The 25,384-nt window shown below is 44.7% G+C and overlaps 2 protein-coding genes across 2 annotated transcripts; both read right to left on the bottom strand.

The window, feature by feature from the left end:
* Nucleotides 1-1,399: 1,399 nt before the first annotated feature.
* BLOC1S2 (biogenesis of lysosomal organelles complex 1 subunit 2) lies at nucleotides 1,400-5,343 on the bottom strand. Its single transcript, XM_030951305.1, has 5 exons — nucleotides 5,227-5,343; nucleotides 4,320-4,436; nucleotides 3,371-3,490; nucleotides 2,772-2,876; nucleotides 1,400-2,250 (listed from the first exon to the last, which is right to left on the bottom strand). Exons 1-5 carry the CDS (start codon nucleotides 5,276-5,278, stop codon nucleotides 2,219-2,221), a joined length of 426 nt encoding a protein of 141 aa, XP_030807165.1. The 5' UTR covers nucleotides 5,279-5,343; the 3' UTR covers nucleotides 1,400-2,218.
* A 602-nt stretch (nucleotides 5,344-5,945) lies between these two features.
* Nucleotides 5,946-24,367, bottom strand: LOC115905044 (ATP-binding cassette sub-family G member 2-like). The gene is made up of 16 exons (XM_030951096.1): nucleotides 24,196-24,367; nucleotides 22,419-22,696; nucleotides 21,787-21,846; nucleotides 20,402-20,516; nucleotides 18,018-18,170; nucleotides 17,162-17,319; nucleotides 15,948-16,099; nucleotides 14,667-14,783; nucleotides 13,556-13,821; nucleotides 12,925-13,007; nucleotides 12,473-12,562; nucleotides 10,941-11,065; nucleotides 10,430-10,584; nucleotides 8,978-9,067; nucleotides 7,708-7,820; nucleotides 5,946-6,831 (listed from the first exon to the last, which is right to left on the bottom strand). The coding sequence occupies exons 2-16, from the start codon at nucleotides 22,694-22,696 to the stop codon at nucleotides 6,684-6,686; spliced, it is 2,103 nt and encodes a 700-aa protein (XP_030806956.1). The 5' UTR covers nucleotides 24,196-24,367; the 3' UTR covers nucleotides 5,946-6,683.
* Between the last annotated feature and the right edge of the window lie 1,017 nt (nucleotides 24,368-25,384).

The following is a 25,384-nucleotide window of genomic DNA, read 5'->3' as shown; positions in this document are numbered from 1 at the left end:
TAAAGTACTGTTCTGAAACTTGAATGACTTCAGAATAACCTGTTAGAGCAGCTGGGCAGAACTGTCTTCAGATGCTGGAAAAAAGAATTCTCTGGAACTGAACTCTTCTGCTTCTTCTAAAAGAGCTGTTATTTGCTAGGCTGATTTTCATTCCCTGGTTTGCAATTGCAGTCCAAGCCATCAAGAACTGCTTCAGCTCCAAAGTGGTTTGCAGACCATTTTGATGACTCACTTTGCCCCTGGACTCTCATCCATCAGCCCTCCCTTTTCTGTTTTCCTCTTGTTCCTCCTTTTAAGAACCCACTATTTTCTTACTCTATTTTCCACCAGAAAATGCTGCAAAGAACTCTGAGATTTAATCTCCTTCTGCATCTCCTCTGGAATTTCTCAGGGATTCTTCAGGTGAATCATCTGAGCAGTAACCAAGTTGTGGCTTTGCTTTTGGACTGACTATACATTTCCCCAGTACAATGCTGTTTACACACACCTGTGTCTCTTCCATGGTGCTACTCTCCAAGGACCTGCCATCCTTGACATGATGTGGATTCTACCAGTGGCCCCTCAGGCAGGGAGGGTAACAGTTACTCAGAGACACAACTGGGAACATAGCTGTCAGCTCTTAGCCTAACTAGGATGCCACTCTCACATAGTCTTCCAACCAGCCAGGAATTCCATCTCTAAAATTTTCTCTCAAAAACAAAGTCTACTGTGGGACAAACCCCTTCTCTCATTTTTGCTTTCTGGAGGTGGAATACACAAAGAGTTTGTGAAGGAACTATTTCTTACCTTTCTTACCTGAAAACACTGAGCACTTGGTGACAGTGCATGGCCAGAAGGATTTCCATCTTCAGAGCCCCTGGAAGTTTTATTCCTTGTAGTTTTAAAATGGCACTGTATTTTGTATACACAGAAAAGCAACTTTTTCAAGAGGAACAGCCCATGGTCCGTCCTGCGCCTCTCCTGTGGGATCTGTGGTTTTCCCTGCTGGCATAACTCCTCCCTGTGTCTCCCTGCAGTCCTGCCAGGTAACACCATGAGCACAGAAATGCTATTTCTATATCAAACCCAGGATTTTCAAAGTGATGGTGAAGGCACTCAAAAGTCATCTGCTTCACTCTTCAAAAAGAGCACTAGGGAAAAGTGTCCATCCTGACTAAACAGTGGCTGTACACAGCCTGACAGCATGATGATCTTTATCACACTAGCACCTGACTTTTAAACACTAAGTCTGAACCACTTTCTTCTTACATACAGCACTTGTACTGTCTTCAACTACAACTCACGCAAAAGCCAGCCTGAATTACTTAAGATCAACAGGTACAAAAAAAATATCCTTGGAGTAGGACAAATACCTGTTCAGTACAAAGGGCTCTGCCAAATTAGCAATTTGGAATGTTGTTAACCTAGTAGAGAAGCAGATTTTTGTGGTAGGCATGCCACTTCAAAAACTACTCGGATCAAAATTCACTGGTGAAGCAAAGAAAGGTCTGCTAAGTCAACTGAGCATGTGATAAAAGTCATATGTCTTGAAACTTCACCAGAGGTCCAGACAGTTGAAGAATATAATGGCAGGAATACTTGATGCAGAGGTTTAAAATATGTTCTCTTCTATCATCCCTAGTAGCTTGAAGGAGTTTGTCTTTATTAATAGACCCCTTTAAAAAATAAAAAAAACCAGCTTGTGTAATCTTTCCAACAGAAGTTGAGATTCCAGAGAAATATATACAGCAAGTTTATTGTAAATTTGTCTCTCTATTTCAAACAGATAAAAGGGGACACCAAAATGAAGTGTTTTCAATACCCCACCCATTAAGTCCAAAGTTCCAGGTATCTTCCCAACACAGAACTCAATGAAGGAAAAATTGAAGTTTAGGTCCTGCTGCTACTAAGGGAAAATGTCTTTACAGATTATGGAAGACTTTCCCTAGACCAAGTATTTCATGTGGAAAACAGGACAAACACACGTATAGCCAATATCGACACGAGCTAAAGACAGGCTTCTACTTTTCACTGCAGAACTGAGGCAACAGTACCCCTTGAGAAGAGGAAAATATTATTCAGCCTTAAGCCTGAATACAGCCTACCAATAGCTGGAAAAAGTCCCAGTCTCCATGTCAGCTGTAAACCAAATCCTCGTCAACATACAGAATTGCTGCTGTGCAAAACCAGAGATCAGTCTGATTCACTGCCCAACTCCAGCTTACAGACTATTGTAATTTCATCGTTTCTCCAGTTTTTTGTACTTGGCTTCTGCAGAAGGAAAAACAGTATTTTAGTACTGAGTAGGTAAAAGCTTTGCAACCTGTAAGCTAATTTACTGTACCATTCAGGATCCTTTTTTTCTAATGCATTTAGGCAGATATAATTGTACAATAATTTTTTTAAGAACCTGGTGCTTAAGTCAGACAGTAATATTAATTTAAGCCAAGAAGGCTTGGGTGGCTGGTGGAACATTATGAATCCCTCAATTTGCAAGGTTAAACATCAGTCTTTAAATTATAAGTCAGTGCCTACCATAAAAAAGAAATCAAGCCTCACCAATAAGCAGTAGTTTAACAACACCTGTACTAGTCCACCGTAACATAACTCATTACATTAATCTTTTCCCAATGCTTATCACTTCACACACAATGTTTGTGCTCAAAAGCAGCATAGGCAACTCTGCACCTCAGATTTGTTAAACAAAACAGAGTTTACTTTCTTTCATTCTTTTTAAATTCTCTTGCAAGGCACTATGCTGCTAGGTCTTAACAGTGGAGGATGATAGTTACCAAGTTTTTTGGAATATGCATCCAGTTTATAAGCTGCCTGCTCCAGAGCTGCAACCTGTTCCTCAATTAGGTCTATCTGTTCCAGATATGGCTGAAGATCAGCATCTTAAAAAAGCATAAAAATATTATCTGTCAGTTCTCAGTAATGCACTTCCAAGAAACAGTTCACACTTGAAACACAAGAATTTCTTATTACATTCTTCAGACGGGACATTTCAAAAGATGTCCTCTCCCAGCCCACAAATAAGTGGTGACTCTGACAGCCATGTTCCAGGAAAATATTAAATGTTTAAGAGTACTGTCTAGTCTCTAACACAAGTAACAAGAGAACATGAATTAAAAGAAGTGTTATTCCTATCAGATCTAGAGTCTGGGGTAAACCAGGACACAAATTCAGATGTATTTTCTCTTACAGTAGTCTACAGAGTCTAAAGCTATTAAGAAATATACAAGACTGGCATTGCATAGCAGCACATCTATATCAGTGAGTTTTATTTCCTTCAGCACTAATGGAGTGTGAACCTTCTGACACTCAAGATGCTTTATTTTCCAAACAAGTGTGCCATTTATGACACCCCTACCTTATTTGGTGTACTTACATTTTTGGTTTAAATCCTTCAGATTTCTACTGATGTTTATAGCAATATCTTTCATTTCTAAGTACTTCAAGCTAGTCAGCTTATTCATGTTTTCCAAGAGTTTGTAGTCTTCACTGGTGGCTTAAAAAAAATATAAAGTATATTTTAATTAAAGGTGATGTGGTTTGAATTGTGTGCAGACTCTTCAAGAAGACAAGAGATTTCAATCCAACAGCCAAATAAAGCACAACAGTTTAGATGGCAATACAGGTTATTAGTATACACTCTACAAAAAGATGACATTTTGTGAATTCCAAAAATCAACTGCACTGATTAATTTACTTCTAAAATTTTTTGAAAAAAATTTACTAAGTCCTCATACTTCAATTCTTAACTCTGTCAGTTAGACATTTATGTTTACAAAACTGATAGTACAAATCCAGACTCATAATTTGTACCATATATTCTTCCAGCCTGCAAATCAGGAGTGCTTTCAAAATGAGTGCCTATGCCATGCATTAACTTGGTGAACAGTTTACTTCACTCCAGTTAATCTTGCACAGCAGTTTATTCTAAGGTATAAATGTTGGAAAACATATATGATCCTTGCTCTCAAGAAAAAAATGACTCCACTCTCTGTAGTGCCTCCCTCCTACTCTGTCTTAACCTAGACGCTTTTGTTAGATTGACTTTCCATGTACAAACTTCTTTGAGATTAAAAATAATTATTTTTAAGCTGCTGATATCACACTGAATTGTTCTGAAAAATATTCGTGCTATTCTGGGACTTCATTGAATTATTATAACTAATCTCACTGTTGTTATCAGCCTAGCAATGTGCCAAATTTCAACTGCCAGTCTTACCATATGCAATTTAAATAGTTACAGTTTAGACAAACTATCCAACAGATTTCTTTCAAACAAAGTGAAAAGAAAGAAGAACTTGCAGGTCAGTATTGCAGTGCCTTACCTGTCAGTTCACCTGTCAAGTAAGTGGCCATTTTGCTGAACATGTCTTTGCAGAGTTCATTGATATCTGCTTCTGCTGGCTCCTTAGCTTCTTCTGCAGTTTCAATAGCAGGATCCTCTACTCAGGGTAAAGACATTACAGGGTTAAGACAAACTACAGCAAGTCCGGAAGCACAACAGAAAGATTACATGGTCCCATTTTTCCTCCCTTCAGGCTGCCTACAGCTGCTTTCCATGTAAGTTGCTTTCTTTACACTTCACACTGTTAAGGGGTAACAAACCACGGCAGCTTCTTCGAAGTACCACTAACATTACTTCCAATAATGCTTTAGGGAGCATTCAAAAGACAGGCACAGGCCTGACAGCACTGACAAGTATTAGTCCCCCACGTGCCCAGACAGCAAAGCAATTTGGAGAGAACTTCTGAGTGGCTGTGCACGGTGCTGCTGTTTATTTCCAGTCACCGACTCGGAAAAGATGCACAGTTACCCCAGTCCGCTTCATATGGGCTACAACAGATCCCCACCTGCGGAAAGCGGCAATCGCCGCTTTTCTTCTCCAAACCCGTTTCTGCCACAATCTGCCCTCGTTCGGCCCCTCCCCGGAGGAGTCCGGCACCTCTCCCCCAACCCGGCAGGCCGCTCCTTCCCCCATCGGCGGCGTTTGCCGACTCGCACACGAAGGCAGCCCGAGGCCCGCGGCTCCCTCCGACCGAAGCGGCGGCAGGGCCAGGACCCTGCCGGTCCCCAAGGCATCAGCGGAAGAAGGCGTATGGCCCGGCCCGGCCGGCACACGCCAGGCCGCGGGCTCGCCGGGAGCTCCTGCCCGCGCCGCGGCCTCCCCGGGCCGGGCCCAACCCCGCACCGCGACCCCGGCCCCAGTCCTGCACCCCGGCCCCGGTCCCTTACGCTTGGCGGGCTGCGCGCCGGCCTCGGGCGGCCCCTCCGCCGCGGCCGCCATGGGCACACAGCCGCTCCCACGGCCGGAACCGCCTCCTCCGGGCCGCGCCAGGCCCGGGCCCGCCCCGCGCCCGGCGCAAGGAGGAGCGCCCGGAGCCCCCGCCCCTGAGGGGCGGCCACGGCAGGTGGGCGGGGTGGCGGCGCTGCTGGGACGCGGCTGCAGGAGAAACAAATACCCAGGTGTAAAACCTGTACGAGGTTACTTTGCCCCAGAGGTTACAGGCAGTGAAGCCGAACCGAGAGCGCCCGGTCAGTGCTCGATGCGGCTGCACCGTCAGTGCGCTCATTTCCCCCTTCCCACCGCAACCGGAGCGCTCATTGCAGGAGCGCCGGCAGGACTCTCACCGCACGCCCGGTCCAGGGGCTGCGGCCCGCCCGACGCTCACAGGCAAACTCTCCAGTCCTGTGTTTGAGGATGTTTTCCTTTGGCTTAGCTGATCTGCTTACATCAGCAGGTCTTAACGCGATTTAAAAGCATCTCTTCTGCTGCTGATGAGGTGGCCAGGAGACAAGTATTGGCATGATAGTCTGTCCTGTGGGGACTGTGGTACACGTTGCTGTAGTTGCCACAGCCGTAGCTAAATAGGTTTTTTTCAGTCCATAGTGTAAGTAGCACTATATACAGATAGTGCAGCTAAGAACTGAGTCTGTTAAAAACTTCGGCCAGTTGTAAGTATACACATTTTTATTTAGAAAGTAATAAAGAAAAAGGGCATTCCCTCTCCTCCTTTAAAGTAGTAAATACATTTCTTGCTGTTCATGGGGGGGAGGGGAGGTTTTTTGGTTTCTTTGTGCCTGCAGTACAACAGTACATATTTCTCTTCTTAGGTAGATGTCTAACACCACTGCTATTTAGTTTTTAATGAAGCTAAAGTTGTTTCTGGAAGTAGCTTTCACCGAGAAGCTACTACAAGTACAACTGTGCTTTCCTGGTAGTAAATGCTTGGTCTCTACTGACTTCAAGCTCAAATGCATCTCCAACACATTGTGAATGGTCTCTGTCTCTCCTCAGATGTGACAAGCACTAAGAAGGGACAATGTATCATTGTATAAATGCCACCATCACCTTCCACCTTTTGTGATGGAGAAGCTCACATGTCCAATGGAATATTTTGTGTATAAGCTGGCACACAATAATAATGGTTTACAATATAAAATTTGATATGTACCTAAGGAATTATGAGAATTGTATTTTCTTAGGAAAAATCACTTACGCAATGTACATTAATGCATTTCTTCTTAAAACCCACAGTCCTGTGGAGATCATGCTTCAGAAACAGGAGAATAGGCCTCCCATCTGAAGTCCAGTAAAGTCAGCTGAAAACATTTTGGCAATCTCCAGTAGGCCCTAACAAGCTTTGCAGTTTTAACACCTGAGAAGCTGCAGGGCAAGGCAACACAGGAGTCTATGTGAACTTCCTCATGAACCGGAGTTTTGCATAGGCAATGATAAGGAAGATGACAGTCATGCAGAAGAGAGCCACTATGTTTTCCCACATTGCCCAGCTGGTAGGGGCAATTCCCTGGCTGCACAGGTATGCTTCACCAGAACACCTGCAGAAAAGCACAGGGCACAATTTCGTATTACTATGTAGCACACATCTTCAGGTAATTACTTTTATTCCTGTTTCACAATGATCATTCTACCCTCAACTCTGCAAAACAGGTGATAGAAATAGAGAAGCCATCACCAAATAAAACTCGAGGGACAAATCTAGATCTCTAGTTCTCATCATTTTTCAGTAGCAACCTAATTGTTCTTTACAGATAACTGGCAATTTATGAGGAAACCTCAGAATCATCTTAAACCACGGTAAGTACAGAAGCATTAGCTTCCCCTCAACAATCACTGGAAGTCCAAAAGCCATGGAAACAGTACTCTAGCACTGCTCCCTGCAAAATATTCAGCTTGCCATTTTTCTAGTATGAATCACAAAATAGCTGCACTGCTACAGCTTAAGGTATCAATAGCCAAGAACATTTCAAATGGGGCAAAATGAAGCACTGTGAGAGAGATACCTTGGCTCTCTCTGTATCTGCAGGGAGGTTAATATTTAAAAGTTCTGTGGGAGAGGCATGTTTCTGATCACAGGTCTACTGCTTTCCAGCAACTCTAGCTGTCCACACACTGCATTTCCATTGTTAAGTGACTCTGGATTTGTTTAGGAAAACTGATCCATCAGGGCTAGGTTATCAAATACAAAACTTAATTTAGCTCATCTGCCTATTTTTACAAGTAAAGTTTCATCCCTACTTCACTCTTGGGTAATTGTGGAGTTTTATTGTATAATCCTAAAATACATTACTTTGGGACATGTTGTTGAGACTGGCTTGTAAGTGGTAATTCTGCAAATAGTATAAAAATTTGATGCAGTCAGACTTCCCTTCAAGTAATCACTTTTCAGGCCCAGAACCACCATGAGTACTTACATTTCTTCTGAAATGTTGGGGGGACAACTGCCTGTGTCTCCCACTAACACTGTAGTATTTGAATTCTTCTCACCACAGAAGTAGAGATCTCTGTACTCATTTACCTGAAGGGCCTAGGGAAAGAGGAAGACACAAGATTTTTGCAGAGTTCATGGTTTGGGCTGTTAAAACTGAAACACTTCAAAGGAACTTGATTATTAGAATACACATACCACCATTCTTAGAATCATATGTTCACATTCCTTTTTATTCTCAAGCTCTTAGACACTGCTTTTCTTAGCAACTGCTCCAAGTTCTACATGCAAGGTGGTTCGGTGTCCAGGCCTTAGCTTCCAAGTTACTTAGCCACGGGTTTCTGTCTTGCCAGCTACAAGTTTCTGTTCATCCACATTCACCTGGGTCAGTCTACTGATCCAGAAAATCATGTGGCTGCATGCAGATCCCCCAGCATCACCACACTGAAGGCATGGCAAAGTCAGCCAAAGCAAGAGGTGAAAGGCTCCCAAGCACTGGCATCCTGCACTCACTGCTATCTCAGAGGACTCTTCTACATTGAGTAACACTGATAAACCATCTCAGTGATACCCAAACAATGAGATCTCACACCTCTCCCACCCTGCACCAGCTCCAGCATTCATTTCAGTCACTGTTACTTGAAGTAGGACACTATTCCTTCCAGAGAGGCTTGGCAAGTATGCAAACAGGAGATGGAAACACAACTCCCACGTGTGACCTGCTCTATTTTCTGTGTTTCAATCAGCTGCATCCTTAGATTTCTGGTACCCCAGCTCCTTACTATTCAGAAAAGTCCAATTTCATTTCAGAGGAAGCCAGGCTGAAGACTAAGACACTCGTGCACTACAGTAAATCCCTTAACCAGGTGGAAAGTCATTGGCCGCAGCTGGCCACCCATACAGTAGTGTCTGGAGAGGCTGGACAATATTTGATTTTATTCTGAACCACAGGGATCAACTACTCAGGCTAGGAATTAGTGCCTGACTGGACAGCTTGCTCTGCAGCTGTCCAAGCAGCACTAATTCTGTAGCACAAAATGTTTGTTCAGTCCCTGAGACTTGCAGCTCTCACACAGAGTTCTAAATTTCACTTCCTTTTTGAGGCTGTCTGGTTTATTTTTTTTTACCATATTCATGCAATGAAACAAACCAAATCTGGCTTTTAAGAGAACTTCAAACTTTATACTCAAAACCTTTCCAGGAAGCAGCAGTGTGGCTACATTACTCAAAGGAGACCAATGCTACTTTCTACTCACAGTGAGGCCGTATCGAGGGATGCTGAAGTACTTGAGCCAGTTCAGCCAGCCCATTACTGAAGGGAGGTTCACTAGGAGGCCAGAAAAGATCTGAAATAGAACACAGGAGACTGATGAGTCACAAACTCTGTTTATTGCAAATAATACCATTCCTGCACAGATGCTGCAGTTCCCAGCAGAGCTCCACTGGGATTGATGGATCTACTACTGCTGTCATCCCTGTACCCACAGACATGAGTTGGAGCCTTGCAGCACTCCCATGCCACTGGCCCGACACACCTGAGTACTCCGCTGAACTGCTTGCAAAGAGGTCAGAAAGGTTTTCTACACCCACATGTGAGCTAAGAATCATGACCACAACTTCTTACTCAGGAGGACTGTCCTATGACAGAGCTGAGCAGAGGCCAAAGAAGGATGACGGAGATGAGAAAGTAGAGAATCAAAAAGAAGAAAAAGGGGGAACCTTAAGAGCTGTTATTATTTCAGTCTTCCCCTCTGTCCTACATCTTTTATCCATGCTTTCTCTCATCTGGAAAAATATTTGCTTTTACTTCTTATCACAAGTGGTCTTCATAGTTAAACATACTTCAGCCTCTGCTTCATCACAAGTGATCTTGTGCTTACCCCACCGACCTTCAGTACATGCATGTGTCACTCCTTATACACTATGACCTAACTCAATGTACATCATGCCCTTCACTACACATGCACACTTCTCACCCGCAGTGAGCAGTTAAAGCAGTGCACTTGGCTTATTGTAAAAGCAGCTTAAATTGCAAATCAAAGAATAAGGGAGGTACTGTGGCTCAGAGTATGTACACAGACAGTGACCAGGAATCATCTAACAAGAAACATGTAACTTGGTAGGTTTCACAGTCAAGATGTTTCATCATCAGCATCACCTTTTTGAAAAAGAACTCACAGCTTTCATCTCCAAGTAGTCAAAATTTCTCTCTCTTGTTCTCTTCCTTAAAAAAATCCTCAGGGAAGAGTATTGAAGTAATTTCTTGAAACCCAAGGTAATATTGAATTACAAAAAAAGAGAGGGTTTGTGCCTTTTGTACCGCTTGGGCAGCAAAAATTAATGCAAATAATCAACAGATCTAAAGTTTATTTCAAGGCTTTTTCCTTTTAAATGATCTAATTGATCAGTTAGATTTCTAATACTGGAAATGCAAGATTTTTTAAAATCAATCTTTGTAAGGACAATTTAATTTAAAAAAAGCAACACGTGTTTGGAAAGTTCTGGTGGCATCACAACTACTGAATTGCACCCAGCCCTTAGACTACAAGCTGGCAGAAGAATATCTTTGACTACAGTGACAATAAAATCACAAGCATGGAGCTGATATGCCAGTGGACTATGGATATTTTAGCCTGCCTAGGGTAAGCTCAATTCAGTCCTCTTCCCTCCCCTCCATCAAAGGAGCACACACCCCCTAATATACTTACAAGCATCAGGACAAAACAAATGGTGATGAGCAGATTGGCCACAGCCACCACATCCATCCCAGCACTGATAGCCAGGGACATGGCTGTGGCAGTGTAGGACACCAGCATCAGAGTCAGCATGAAGAAGAAGAACCGCCCTGCAACAGCTTGGTATCCTGTCAAAAAGCAGAAAGGTAAGAGTCCAGTAAACAACCACATGATGAATTCCAGAGAGGTACCCTTGGATTCCTATACAAGACAGGCAAATCAGGAAGAAAGACCAAGTCTGGAGTTGGCAGGAACTTTGCATGCTTCAGAGGCCCAAAGAGCATTACCAAAAGACGTTGTCAGGCAGGTCTCTGTGTTAGATTGTTGGTGTCTCTGCCCCTGCCCCAGAGTCCTCCAAAGTTACGATGCCAAGCACTTAAATCAGTTGAAAGTTCAAGTAGCAGTATGTTATAGATACAGGAATCTGGCTAAGTCAGAAATGTGTTGGAAGACAACAGGTTCAATGAAAGCATCAATTCTTTACCAATCATCCAGTAACTGATGCATGAGAATATGATGGCTGGAGTAGTTCTCATGGGCAGCAGATCTCCTATCATCAAGGCCAGGAAGTAGGCAGACACACGGTAATATCCACTGGTGTACTGATGGCTGCGAGGACAGGAAGGAGGGGAGTTGTACAGGTTTAGAGGTTCTCTAGGAAGCAGGCTCATAGTGTGTGTTTGATTTATCCTGATTTGTTTTCTGCTTTTTCTACCAGTAACACCTCTCTATGCAAATTGCTTATATTCTCTGTGCTGTCACTAACACTCTATGAATTAAGGGCTGATCTGTCTCAGACCCTACAGTCAAACAGCACACCAAGGAATGTGAATGAAACACGGTGTGACTGCTAAGTAAAATATCATAAAAAAACTCCTAAGTCTCTTTTCAAAGAAGAAGATCCTCAATACAAGAGCATGGGGAAGCATTAGACTTCTATAAACTGGAGGAACACTTCATCCACTGCTAACTCACACAGCTGCTTCCAGGGAAGAAGGAATGATACCCAACAATGGGAAAACACCTTTGCGACATCAACTCACCTCCAGTTCAGGGCATTATGATTGTTTTGTTACTTAATGGAGCTCATGAAAAGATGCTTTAACAGGTGATGTGCCTAAATCCCCATTGACACAGCTGGTAAACTACACTGGCAAGCATGGCAGACTAGCAAGAAATGGCAGTGTGGGGGAATTTCACTCCTGAGCAGCTGTTAGGGACAATATCAAGCTGCTCTGAGCAGCCTGTGGGTGGACATGTACATTTCAGGCATAAATCTCCAGTTTCTGTTTTACTGCATAGGATCTGTCTCTTGCTCTTCTATTGCATGAGCTGGAGACACCTCCAAACTACACTTTCAACATATATGTATGCGTACAGGTGTGTATACTGTATCTACGTGCATTTACATATGTATACACACATACAAAACATATACATATATATATTACTATAAAGATATTATATATAAATAATATTATAAGTAAATAACTATATTTAATTATATATTAATTACTTTTAACAACAATGTAATAATCAAGCACATCCCTCTAAACACAGATGCGCTTGATTATTAACAAGCTCTTGTAAGCCAGACAGTGGCCCCCTTTATCTGAGCATCCATTGCAAAGTTTTTCCAGGAACTCTCCCTTCATTTTTGCACAGTCTTGCCACTTTAGGACCATTGTAAGACTGTGTGTCAGCCCTTGTGAGAAAGGGGGTAGGAAGGATTCACAGTCTGCAGGATTCACGCGCAGACCTCAAAACCAGCTGTTACCAAAAGTGGGTAGGAAAAACAGTAAGCTGTCACACAGCAAGCAAGTAAAAGCATTTCCTCCTTCCCCCAGCTCTGAGCATTTCAGCTCCCTGCTCTACAGACTCATTTAGCATTACTATTACAATCTGATATTGCAAGGGAGCAAGCAAGTCCTTGGTGGTAAAAATTTTGTTCAGTGTGTAAGATACTGCTCCATCTCATTCTAGGGTATGAGACAGTCCAAGTGCCTTACTACTTACACAAATAGTTTCTTGTCTCTGATGAATAGCTCAATTGCAGAGACACTCGAAAAACACTGGTTTGTAGTGACAAAAAACAAGGATCCAACCCTAGAAGGCAAAACAGAACAGTGGAAAAGTGAGGGAACAACCAGATTAAGCAGTGGCAGCCTCAGACATTCATCATACCATAGAGTCAGTGCTTTTCTCTGTCCATAGAATGGAGATATTTAATTGCTACTGTAAATCTTAGCTGTATCCTTATCTTCCCTTTTACACTCCCTTTGTACTTATGTGCAAACCTGACAGAACTGTGGCCCCTTTAGGACCCCTGGCAATTCCATGCTGCAGTGCACTGAGACCGATGAACCCAACCCTCCCTTGTATTTCAAGTGGATTCCAAGGCCTTCCTTCCCTGTGCCTCAAACCTGTCTGCTACGGATAGAAAAATGAGCAAAGCATTTTCATCTCACCGATTCTGAATGCCGCTTCGGTCCAGTTTTACACCAAAAAAGATAGCACCCACAACCAAGGCTAGAATTACAGTCACTGCAATCTGGAAGTGGAAAGAAGAAAGGTAAAAATAAATCCTTCAGGTAAGTAAAAAAATAGGAACTAGCATTCTTAAGTCATATGCAGAGCTTAAGATTCACACCTGCCTAAAAGCCTTGCTCTTGTGAGGCAATGTATACTGAGACACACCCAATTAAAATCCTTATGACAGTTTTTCAGATTTTATCCTCTTCACTTTTCTACTCCATTCTTTGGCTAGCAGAGTTTAGTAGAAACATAGAATAACCAAGTTTAAGTTTTAAAATGAGGCACAAAACTAGTATCATCCTAGAACATCCCCATGTGACCGAGAGAATGGAGCACTTTCCCTCCCACCCCAATCTTCAGTGCAGTAGTTCTTATGCTAAACTAAACTGGAGATTTTTTCCAAAGGCCACAAAGGTAGCTGAGCATCTCACTCCATTTACATGGCAGTGGCACAGGACTTTTCTATTTCCCTAACTGCCTTTGAAAACATGTTCTGCCCTACAAACTACAGATTATGAGACTGAGAGCCGCAAGAGTTTGAGACTTTTAGCAATTGTTACCTACTTGTGCAATGGAGGCCTGTGGGTTCCTGATGAGATTTTTCAGGGAACGCTTGGACACCCAGTAGAGCTGAGTGAAGAATCCATTTGCATAGGTGATCTCATGCTCCTGCTTGGATAGTCTCTGCTTGCTTCCCCGTCCAAGCTCCACTTTCCCCAGTGCTTCCTTTGTGCTCTGATACAGGTTTGAGCCGAGATACTTCTGGTGCAGCACATCTACCACACTGCTATCCACATTGTCTTCTGTCACTCCATTCTCACTGCTCACTTCTGAGTGAGAAAAAGAAGATATGGCTTGTGATTCCCTATGAACATGACCTTCAGATATGGCCCATCAATAAGTTCAGCAATTCTGGAGGCTGAAGAAAAAGACAGAAATGCCCAGAGAATTTGAGTTGTTCACGCCTTAGCCCTGAGTTTAGGAAGCTAGCTTGAGTGAGAGGTTTGTCCTGTATTTTTAATTGAATCTAGCTAATCTGCCCATTCTTTCTGGCACAAAATGGTTATATTCTTGTAACATGGCACCAGATAACTTTTGTTTCATTGAATTTGGGAAAAATCAATGTTTGCTCTGATTCACATCACTTCAGTGATGTGAACCGCTGTGTAACTGCTTTACAAGATCTGTTCCCTTATAGTCCTTCAGTCAACGATGTGCTACATGATCCCCAAGCAAGTATTTCCAAACATTTCACTCATTATATTGGTAGAGAATTTGTTCTCTAACAGTTCCAATCTCTTTCACTCTCCTGTAAATCCAACACTCCTCAGCCATCTACTTAGTCTCTGCAGCAGCCTCTTATGTGACTGAGAACTTGTCAGCTGCCTCTTGAGACTAAGCAGTTCTAGTTTTTTCAGCCTTTCCCTCACAGGCTTTTTTAAAATTTTGGTATTTGTAATTCTCTCCTATACTACTGAAGTGAAAAAAATCCATTTAAGAAGTTTTCTGATCTCTTTAAAGAAGCCCAAAACAAAGTATATCTACTAGCAGGAACAATTAAAAGATAAAGAAATGCCCTTAGACTCAAAGAAACACAGAGAATAAAAGCTTGCCATCACCACATACAATTTCCCTTCTACATTAGCTAGCAGTGAATTTCTCCTTTGCAATTTACCTTTTCCTGTGTCCACAGGTCCATGATCATCCTTGCTGGCTGCCACAGCAGTTGAATCACCATTTATGACATCGAGGAAGAAGTCAGCTGGATTATTGAAGGGTTCACATTCATATCCTTTAAAAACAAAAACAGAACAAACCAAAACCACACATGCAACGTGTTTGCATTGCACAGGGCACACCTCAGAAGGTCAGGTCTAACACTATATCACTTTTCCGTAACCCTGTTACCAGAAAACTTCACTGCTTTTTCATAAGTGTTACTTTACAGCAGTAGATGGACAGGATTTAGAAGATGGCGAATCCAGGGTATCTAAAAAGCTTCAAAGCTGCTTATTCACTGATTTCAGGTGAGGAGGAATCTCTAACTGCTTCTACCACAACTCTGTATGGACAACTCTTGCCTCCTTCCCATGGCTGTTCAACCACATTCCACTCTGAAAGACACACAGTTCCTCAGCAGAGGTTCCTGGGTGTCTGCTCTATAGCCTCAGATATTTCTTCCAGAGGCTCAACTCTTGTTGGAGTTTCCCTGGTCACAAGGATGAGGAAGGGCTGTCCAAAAGCAGCTTCTTATAATACAGTTCTAAGTATGGGACAAGGAGGAAATTAAAAACAAACAAACCCAAAGACATTTCTACATCTTCCCTGAGAGAAAGGAAGTGGCCTACTAAGAGGAGGAGCAGAAGTACTGACATTGGTTAAAGCACCTTCGTTAAAGCCAGAGAAAGCTTATAATCTAATGTGTCCATGGTTGCATTTAAAGATTGGAAGTCCACTCCAAATTCTCTGTTCATTATAGTCAGACACCATCACCCTGCTTACTTGAACAGAGGGCAGCCACCCAACAGTGCAGCTATTAACCCATCTTAAGACACACCCTAATTCTGTCCTCTTGGTTGCCCACCTGCATTCAGTCTAGAGCATATTTTTGGATCTTGGATTTTTGGATCCAATCTGCAGGCTGTGGTTCAAAAACCACTGGATCTGCCATCAAGGCCTGGTACAACTACAAGCATTATCTAGTGATTCTTGGTTTTTGTCCTCATGTAAGGCAACAAAGGCAAGAAAGAGCCATGATCTCTTGTCTGAAAATTTTTAGGTTTCTCATTCTGTCTTTTTCCTGCTCTAGCATAACACTGATTAGACTGTATGTGTACAGTTTCTAACATCCCAGTGATAGAAAAGCATGGGCCTATTATCCCATGCTAGGGCAAGAATCTACACACAGATTCAACTCATGAGCCAGTTGCTTTTGCTCTTGGCATAGAAGACTTACCAATAGAACTGAAGTACTCCAGGGCGTGTTTCGCAGGACCGTGGTACAGCACCTTTCCCGAAGCCAGTAATGTCAGACTGTCAAACAGCTTGAATATGGAGTAACGGGGCTGATGGATGGAAAATATGATGGTTCTCCCTCTTCTTGAGAGCCTGACATAGAAACAAAACATCTCTTAACTACACCACACTTTGAATTTCAGGAATGTAAACCCCAAGTATCAAAATCCAAGACAAATACTTGGCAACTTCTCAGGGTTTTGACCCAGAAAAACCTTCTCTCCCTTCTCTGTCACTGTATCAGATGCTGCCTGCAAGACAGCACCCATCATTACAGAGACCATCACTGCAGCCCAGGCAGCCAAAGTATGATGTTGTCTGTAGCTAGCAAAGCCTGAGGCCACAGCTGTGTATAAACCCTCCTTATGTGTTTTTTATACCAGATGTCCACCTAACTGGAACAGTCCTACTGCGTTCAATGGCAGTACCAGGTGGTACTTATCAGGCTGTGGAAGTCTGGCCAGCTGAGATTTCTCTTAGATCTTCTGCTGAAGATTTACTCTAAAGAAAATTCAAACCAAGTTTTCCTTGAAATTTGTCAGATGCTCTTTCAAGGGCTTTAGCACTGATGCCCAGCAAGGACCCTTGACCATCAAAGACCCATATCCACAAACCCCAGACCAATGCAACCCCCACAAGCAAAACCAGACAACTTGCCACAAACCCAGGAGCAGGATTAGAAAGTCATCCTCATTAAATAACCCTCTTCCGTCCTCCTTGCATGTAACTTTATTCTAATTGTCAGAAGACACCTCATCTCCAAAACATAGGACACTCAGAGTAAATTTGCAGGTGAAGTTTTATCTGAGTTCAAGACTATTGTTGGATAGTAGACTCAAATGGAAGGCCAAGAAATTATGATTACAAGGTCTGACCTTCCAGTCTACTCTTTGTTGTGGCAAAGGGAAGCTGTCCAAGCTACATCTGCTTTTTGGGCTCCAGTCCAATGCTTGCTGTGGAAAGATTCCCATAAGCTTAAAAAGGCTTTGGAAGAGACCCAAACAAATAATTCACCACTACTTCTGAGTATATTTGTCTAGTTTTTATGTTTTTGTTTTTTAAAGGAGCACTAGAACTACTCAGTCATAAGAACATTCCTTTTTTTACTAATGAGTTGACAACCAAATTGCAGCACAGTGAAGCACTGACTCTTACTTCTTCAGAAGGATGAGGACTGCATTGGCTGTGCTGGCATCAAGGCCAGTGGTTGGTTCATCCAGAAAAAGGACTGGTGGCTCTGTGATGAGCTCCATCCCAATGTTGGTTCTCTTCCGTTCCCCTCCAGACACTCCCCGGATCAATTCAGTTCCGACCTGCATGCAGAAGAAATCAGATATTTGAAACAAGACCCAGTCAGTACATGCTCTGGACTTGTGGGCTTTCCACATCTAGCAGCCATTTTCACTTTCAGAGTCCCTTTAATGAACTCTAGGATCAACAGCAGGTGAGTTTGACCCAGGGACTGTGTAGCAGTATGCTAAGCCTGATTTTCAGAGGTACCAGGTGCCTTATGACTCTAGGGAACAAGGATGACACTGACAAGAGACAGAGTGGGGCCACAGCATTCAGAGGAGGCATTAGTGTGTGGGGATGCCTTTTTTTAGTAGCTTGCCTGTTAATACAAGCTCTACACAGAACTTTTCCATCAAAGACCAGTTTTTCATCCCTCAGAGCTTTCAGAAATGAGAAAACAATTTTCTTGTCTTGTTCCATAAAGCCAGGAAGTGACTGAACAACTTTCCAAGATGCAATGACTAAGCGACTCTTTCCCTTCTGAATTTATACAACATTCTGGACATGGTCCAAAATCTTCCCCTTTTAGTAGCAAATACAAATACCTCTCTCCAAGCTCCCTCCTGAGCTGGAGACTGATTTCTTGCATGCAGTATGGTTTAGTCAGGTTCCTGTTTGGCTTTCTGTAGCTGCACTACACACACCATACTGCCCAGAGACAAGTTGTTCAATTTCCAGAGGTAGTAGGATTTCTGAGAAACGTGTTCTTACTGCTCACCTTAGCATCAGCCACTTTGCTTAATCCCAGCTCATTGATTATCTGGGTGACTCGCTCTTCCTTCTCTTTAATGCTGATGGAACTGGGGAGTCGCAGCGCAGCAGAGAATTGCAGGTTCTCCCTCACCGTCATCGTGCCCATAACAACATCATCCTGAAAGTACAAACGGACAGTTGGAAAGACTCCTCAGCTGCTGAGTGGGCACAGGAGTCCCTTAGTTACTGCATATGTTGTTTGCATAGCACAGTGGAGCCCAGACTGAAGGGCAACTCCTTCAAATTTTACATGACATGAAATTCAAAGTCCTTCAGTAGCAGTCAAGGGGAGACTGTAGCTCTGCAGGCTCCACAGCTTAAACCCAGCACCCCCTCAGCCTCCTTTCAGGCTGAGAAGTTCAAGTGCAGACAATGCTACTGTGTACTGCATGCGCATTTGTCTTACTAGGCAAAGTGAGGCAGAGCAGGTAGTGATTTTGTAGAGTTAAACTTCTGTCAGTCCAGTTGGAGCCAAAGGACACTGCTAGTGCTCAGTGTTCAAGGTAGAGACACTCAGGGAACCACCCTGGTCAGCTCTGTTCCCAGTTACAAGCCATACCTCGTTGTGGTCCAGAGCACCTGCTGAGTTCAGCTGCCAACAAAGAGCCTTACCCAGCTCCTCACTGGCAGCAGTTTCTCAGAGAAGAAAGAGTATTGCACCAAGATGCTCCTGCCAGGTCTCAGCTATGTACAACTCTTGGACCTAAACCTTTATTCTAAGGGCTACAAAAGCTTTAACAGTCACATGCTCTTTAAGGGAGAATCAAATCTATCCAGCTGGCAGACCTGGGCAGCGTACAGCAACCTGCAACAACCATGAGCCAAATAAGAGATTTGACATCAGGTCCATTCAGAGCTCCATGCATCTCCATCACCCTCACTTTGTTATCTGTACCAATTCTGCATCCTACAATATGATGAGAAAAGGGCTACAACACTGGGCAGCTGCTAAGAAACACGCCTGTTACGTCAGCCGTCTTTGGAAGACATTCCCTAAGCTGCAGGGCAGCAGATTCTTGCCTGCTTTGGGACTCTGCCCATGTCAGATATAGTGCATCACTAGCACACATGATATACCAGTCAACCACGTTTGGCACTGGAGTTAACAGAGGAAGACAAGAATGTGCTGCTTTGCTGCCAAAGATGGTTTAGGCATTTCAAACCTGCCCTTCCCACAACCCCTCAGTCTCTGACCCCAGCCTCCCATTCTCCACTCTCAGATCCACCAATAGAACTGCTGGGTCACTACACTGGAAACTAAACTGTGAATTTAAGCTTAATACCAAACATAATCAACAGTAGCATGACACCTTCACTCTCAGCATGAATGGAGAGACCACCAGCAGTTTTATAGGGATAACATATGACTTAGCATGCCTATATGCTTATCTGCATAAAAATGATCCTATAATTATGTATTTAGAACTTAAATGTTGTCCATAGTTTTTGGTCTGTCTTTACTGATCCAGGGAATACTGCATGGGGTGGGAAGGGGGAGAGACCATTTCATATTTCACCAAGTTGCTTATCATTTTAAAGTTATGTTTGGTTGATTTGGACATTTGAGAGACAAATTGGGACAACTTGTGAGAAACTTACTTTTCCAGCCACTGAGGATTTAGGGATCTCTGGCCTGCAGGATCAAGATTTAGCACCAGTCTCATCCCATGGATCCTGCAGAGCCCCCCAGCTGGCAGCTTTCAGCTGCCTGTGTCACATCTGCCTGCAGTCAGAACCCTGGATGGTTTCCAGATCTAGCTTCTCATACGACTGCCAAGAATCCCCTTCTCCCCAAGCTCCCCAGGGCTTTGAGGGTCTATTATTGGTCCAGGCCTCCACCCACTTCCGCAGATTCAGCTGGCTTTTCCTGTCTCTGAGTGGAATGGACCTCTGTCACAGCCAGCTAGAATCAGAGGAAGAACAGCAGGGATCTATTTATTTCCTAGAATTATTGTCTGATAGTTTGAAGCTACTTCTGCCAGCTAGAACGGCTTCTGAGTTTAACAACAAGAGATTTTGGGTGTCATGGGTTTTTTTTCTCCTTTTTTTAAAAATCTTTCCTAGCACTTCAGGGCAGAGCCCAAAGGCTAGGTCACAGTAGCCCAGCAATTTGGGCATCCACGTGGCTATGGGGAAGACACACCTCTGTTCTTGACTAGGCTGGAGTAACAATTTGATCTTATTGTCTTCCGTATCCCAGATTAAAACTAAAAACTGTAACAGCTGAGTTATCAAATTAGGCTCTGTAGGGATCACTGAAAATTACCTAAACTAGTTGTTGATGCTTCCTCATCTTATGTGGTCTGCCATCCCAAGGTCTCCCAGGCCTCCAGGAAGGCAGTTACTCACCTGCACAACATATCCTGAGATGCACTTGAAATTTGGAGGTTGTGGGATGCCATCTATAAGCACTTCTCCAGACAGACCTGCTGGGTCCTTTCTGGCAGCCAGCACATCTAGGAGACTTCAGACAAACACCAGGCATTAGGTTTTGCAATAACTGCTGCTTTTACCCTTGACTGGTTAAGTACCACCAGCCAGGACTGAGTTACAGCCTGCTCACAGTGTGCTGCAAACCAGAGGGCACAGGAAGGGGCTTCCCCTACTCTGCAAGCTTTAGCTCTTTGTACAGAAAGTCTGGTGTCCATCCAGGATTTTCCAGCACACGGTGTGCCACAGCAGTATGGCAGTGTACAGACGCTCACAATTCACAACAGTCAACCCCCTACAGACATAAACTTGGTCTGTGTATTTACAGATAACCTCAAATGCACAGAGACAAAAGCACCCTGCTGAGTCGTTGCAGGCTGCTCTCCAGCCAGGGGAGCACTGAACTAACTCCTCTTATCTTAAGGAAATTAATCCATATGGGTGTAAAGACAGGAGTTAAGATTAATTCTAGAAAGTAATTTTTTAAACTTATCACTGGATTCTCCTTACTGCCAGTGCAGAGGCCAGCCTGTCTGCCAGATAAGTAAACTGCCCTGATGAAGTGCTGCTCTTGAAAGCATCCTGATTAACCAGCAGACTCCTTAGAAAAGAAGATCAATGGTCACCACAAAGACAGGCCTGTGTGAACCCTGGCCATATTTCCAAGTGTCTGACACTCTTAAAGTCAGAAAGCGACAAAGAGCTCTCTTACCACAGGAGAGAAAACAGCATTAGCACTGGATGGAAACAGTCTACATGGCATTTCTCTGTGCCTTCATCCAAACAACTCAAGAATGTGTGCACCCTCACCAGCAGGCCACAGCCAAGTTGGGGTAAGGATCCAGAGCATCCTACAGACTGCATTACACCATACTACTGTCAGTTGTCACAGAAGGGTCTGGCTTACAGCTTCAAGGAAATCTTGCTGCAGAGAGTGCACAGAGGGTGACATCTTCCATGCCCCAGGGGAGCTTGTGCCCCATCCCCACCCCATTACCAGTCAGAACGGAGCCTACATCCGAGTTCCAAACACCCCAGTTCTGCCTGATATCTTAACTCGGGCCACCACCAAAGATGACTGCAGTAATATGGAGCACCAACTGGAGCAGATGAAGCGTGTGACACAGTCATGGTGCAAGAACTTCAGCGAGGCTGACAGAGGGGCAGGAGGTCAAGCTGCATCACCAGATTTCTCAAAGGCAAAGGTCTAAGCGTGCAGATACCTCACATCTCCCCTAACCCTCAGAATCCCAAAAATACTTTGAACAGCTGACTGTCCATTTAAAGGAGCAGAAGGTACTCACGAAGATTTCCCACTCCCTGTTGGCCCCAGGATAGCATTCAAGCCTGGTTTCATAATGCCACTGAAAGAAGGAAAGAGTTGTTAACAAATAAGGACATTTACAAGGACCACCCATATGCAGATTTTAGTAGATGTGAGATGTAAACAAAATGTTATTGAAAGAAAAACCTTAGAGATTAAAAACTTCTTAAATCTGAAATCAGTAAGAATTTTTCCTTTCTGTCCCAGACTGCCCGTCAGAACAGAATGAGAACTGGACATAAAAAGCAATCTACGTAAGACAGAAATTGTCTTCCCTGCTCAGCAGGGTCTTGAAAAGAAGCAACAACTGCTCTCTGTTGCTCATTTTCTCTGCATCTTGAACCATAGTTAACAGAACCCCCAGATCTTCTGGCAGAGGAATTCACACAAGTTTGGTCCTAATTTGCTCAGATCAATAACTGAAACTGCTTCAGCTATATCCCAGCTATTTTGCCTAAAAGCAAATCAAAGCGCTTACAAGAACTGCTGACTGGCAGGAGGGCAGTCATTTCTGTACCAGCACAGCTGGATCTGGAAAGTGACATGAGGTCACTGCTTCACAGCAGCAGATTAATTCCTACCCTCTAGTATTTCATTTAAGCAAACACTTACTTAATGTTATGAAGGATCTTCTTTTCCACGATTTTCCGTTTACAAAGGAATCCACTGGACTGCTTAACAGAGTACTGGATGTTATGGAAACTCACAACGGAGCCACGAGGAGATCGGAGGGACTCTTGTGTTGGAACAGAACGTTGGAAATTGCCCACTCCTTCCTCTTCTCCAACAGAAACAATGCTGTGATCGAACGTTGTGTCCGACATCATGCTCTTGTTACACAGGCCAAGCTCCACTGCATGGGGGTCACTGCTGTTTTGAGCAGTTCCCATCTGTTGAGGCAAAGAACAGAAACATGCAGGGAAGGAGACATGTGAACAAAGATTTCTCCAGAAAGTGTCTTGGAAGAGCAAGTTCATGCACAGCACATCAATTGGTACACATGCCAAGTTTCCAAAAGGATGGACATCCGCACCAGAAGACATCCAGTAGTCAGTCCCCAAAGGCACGGAAACCTACAGATTTAGAACTAACCTTTAAGGACAAGAAGTGTGTTCTTGAAGTGAATAATGCTTGCTCAAAGGGCATGTAATGAGGCAAAAACAAGCCTACCTATGATGGTCACCATCTTTTGCAACAATCGGTACTACTAATGGAAGCTGTTACCACCTGGAGAGACTCAAGCTCACCTTCTTCAATCATAACATGCTTATCCCCCTACTCCCCAACAAAGCCAGCAAAGAAAGCCTATTAATGAATCCATATAAAGAACCACAGCAAGAAAAATGTTAGTGTTTACAAAAATGAAGGCCAGTCATGTGCATCTTATTTGCTGCACAAGTCTATTTCAGAGATATCAATGTGATTAAAATAACAATTACACATGCTAAAAATTACTGTGGTGCTGCAGAAAGCCAAGGTACTCATCAGGTTAAAACAGCAAGGAGAAAGACCTGTCCACAAACACATCCATTGCTAGTTCCTCAAATTTTGTGTGAAGGTAGAAGTATCCCACCAACCACCCCTTTCCCACCATCTGCACTTCTTTCCTCACAGGACTGAGAGGGTGGCAACTGGCAAAACCACCAGTACAGCAGTAGTAGATTTCTCAGGGACAGATGGCCACCCTATTAGGAAACTAGGGCTACAAAAGCCAGGTTTAAAGAAATGCAAGTTGTCCTTTCCTCTCTACCTCTTCCTATCACTGAAAGCTCAACAAGTTGCATAAGTTTTCTCCTGCATATGTAAAATAAAAATCAGGGGCAAAGGAAGGGCTGTTTAGTTTGAACCCATACTGAACTCTAAGGCTAGTCACCCCTGGGAAAGAGCACAGGGTATGCTGGTTACATCAGCAAGAGATGGCTTATACACTTGAAAGGTTGCACAACAGATGATGAGAAAAAAAAAAAAAAAAACAGGAGGATGATAGTGACACTAGGGACAAAGACCTTGTTAGACTTTCGAACATTTTTTCTTGTATCTGTCCTGGCTAGGTTCTCTGGTTTAGTTCACCGTACACCCTTTTACGCAGGTTTTTGTAAAGCTACCGGTTAGCACTGGCATGCACGGACGGCACGAGGACGAGAAAAGCCCAGCAGAGGCTACAGGTAGGCTCGGGCTGCAGCAGCACCTCACGGCAGTACCCGCCGCTGTGTCTCCCACCCACGTCCCGCGGGCCGGTTTCGCCACTAAACCGGAGCCAGGACCCGACCCGGCCGACCGCGCTCCGCTCTCCTCCCCCAGCCCGCGCCCGCCCGCGGCGCAGCCCCGGCCCCGCCAGGAGCGCTGCTCGGCCGCCCCCGCCCCGGCCCGGGCCGGCCCGCGCCGTTACCTCGCAGCTGCCGCGGCGCTCGGAGTGGCGGCGGCTCTGCCTTGGCGGCGTTTTATAAGCGGGTCCGAGCGGCGGGTTACATAAAGCGACGGCGGGGAGTGCCGGCGGTAGCACGCAAGCCCCGCCGGTCGCGGGCGAAGGCGGCGGTGATGGAGCCGCGCTCCGCGGGCGGCGCGACCCCCGGGGCGGTGCCGGCGCCGCGCGGGGCCGAGCCCGGCTGCGTGAGGGCCGCGCTGCGGGAGCGCTGTCCCCGCCGGCAGCGCTGGGCCCGGGACGGCGGCGCGGAGCAGCCCCCGGGAGCCGGGGTGCCGCGGGCTGCCGGCGCCGTCAGCCCGCCTTCCCGGGGCGGGGACAGCAGCGGGGAAAAGCCGCGGTGCTCGCCCCCGGGACCCCCGAGCGGGCGGCGGACACGAGGAGCCTCCTGCGCACCCCGGCACGGGAGGGACAGACCGGGAGTGGGAGGCAGCGCTCACTGTCCCTCCTGCCCTCCCGCCTCCTGGAAAGGTCATCACCCCCGGGGCATGGGGCCAGTCCGGCCGGGTCAGCTGGGGCCATCGGCCGCCCTAGCAGCCCTTCCCAGGGTGACACTCCCACTCGGACCGCACCCGTTCCGTGGCACGGTGCTCCTTGGTGGAGCACCGTCCCTCGGTCAGGACAGCCTGCTGGGATGAGCCGTTGTCCATCAGGTTGCTTCTCCGTGCTGCCATGTGCTCCCACCTCAGGGAAGGTGTGAAATCAGGAATATCGGATTTCCTTCAGTTTGTGGTCAAGCCTTCTTGCCTTTCCATTCTCAAGCACTATTGTCTTTACAAATAAGCTCTGTCTCCTCAGGTTCCTTGATATTGTGAATGCAGGAAAAGCCCAATTTTATGATTTACAAATACAATTTATGACAAAGCTGTAGAGTCATACTAATTGCCTCCTGTTTGATTGCCCTCTGGAGCTCTGTACAGCATTGCTTTTTTTCCTAACTACACCTTTTGCTAGATCAATTTAAGGCTCAGCTAGGGTAAAATAGACCTCTGTCTATCCAATCTACAATAATAACGGAAACTCCAAAAGCTTACCTCTCCCTTTTCCTCACCATACCTCCTAGGGTATGCTGATACACTCAATGCCATTGATGCATTAGGTAGAAGACACCCACATCCTATGAAGCTGCATTGCTCTGCAGGGCTGACAGCAGTCA

The sequence above is a fragment of the Camarhynchus parvulus genome, chromosome 6 (genome assembly GCF_901933205.1).
Source record: "Camarhynchus parvulus chromosome 6, STF_HiC, whole genome shotgun sequence".
NCBI classification, from domain to species: domain Eukaryota; kingdom Metazoa; phylum Chordata; class Aves; order Passeriformes; family Thraupidae; genus Camarhynchus; species Camarhynchus parvulus.
Note: the sequence above shows the minus strand (reverse complement) of the source record. Positions and strands in the feature narration are given on the sequence as shown.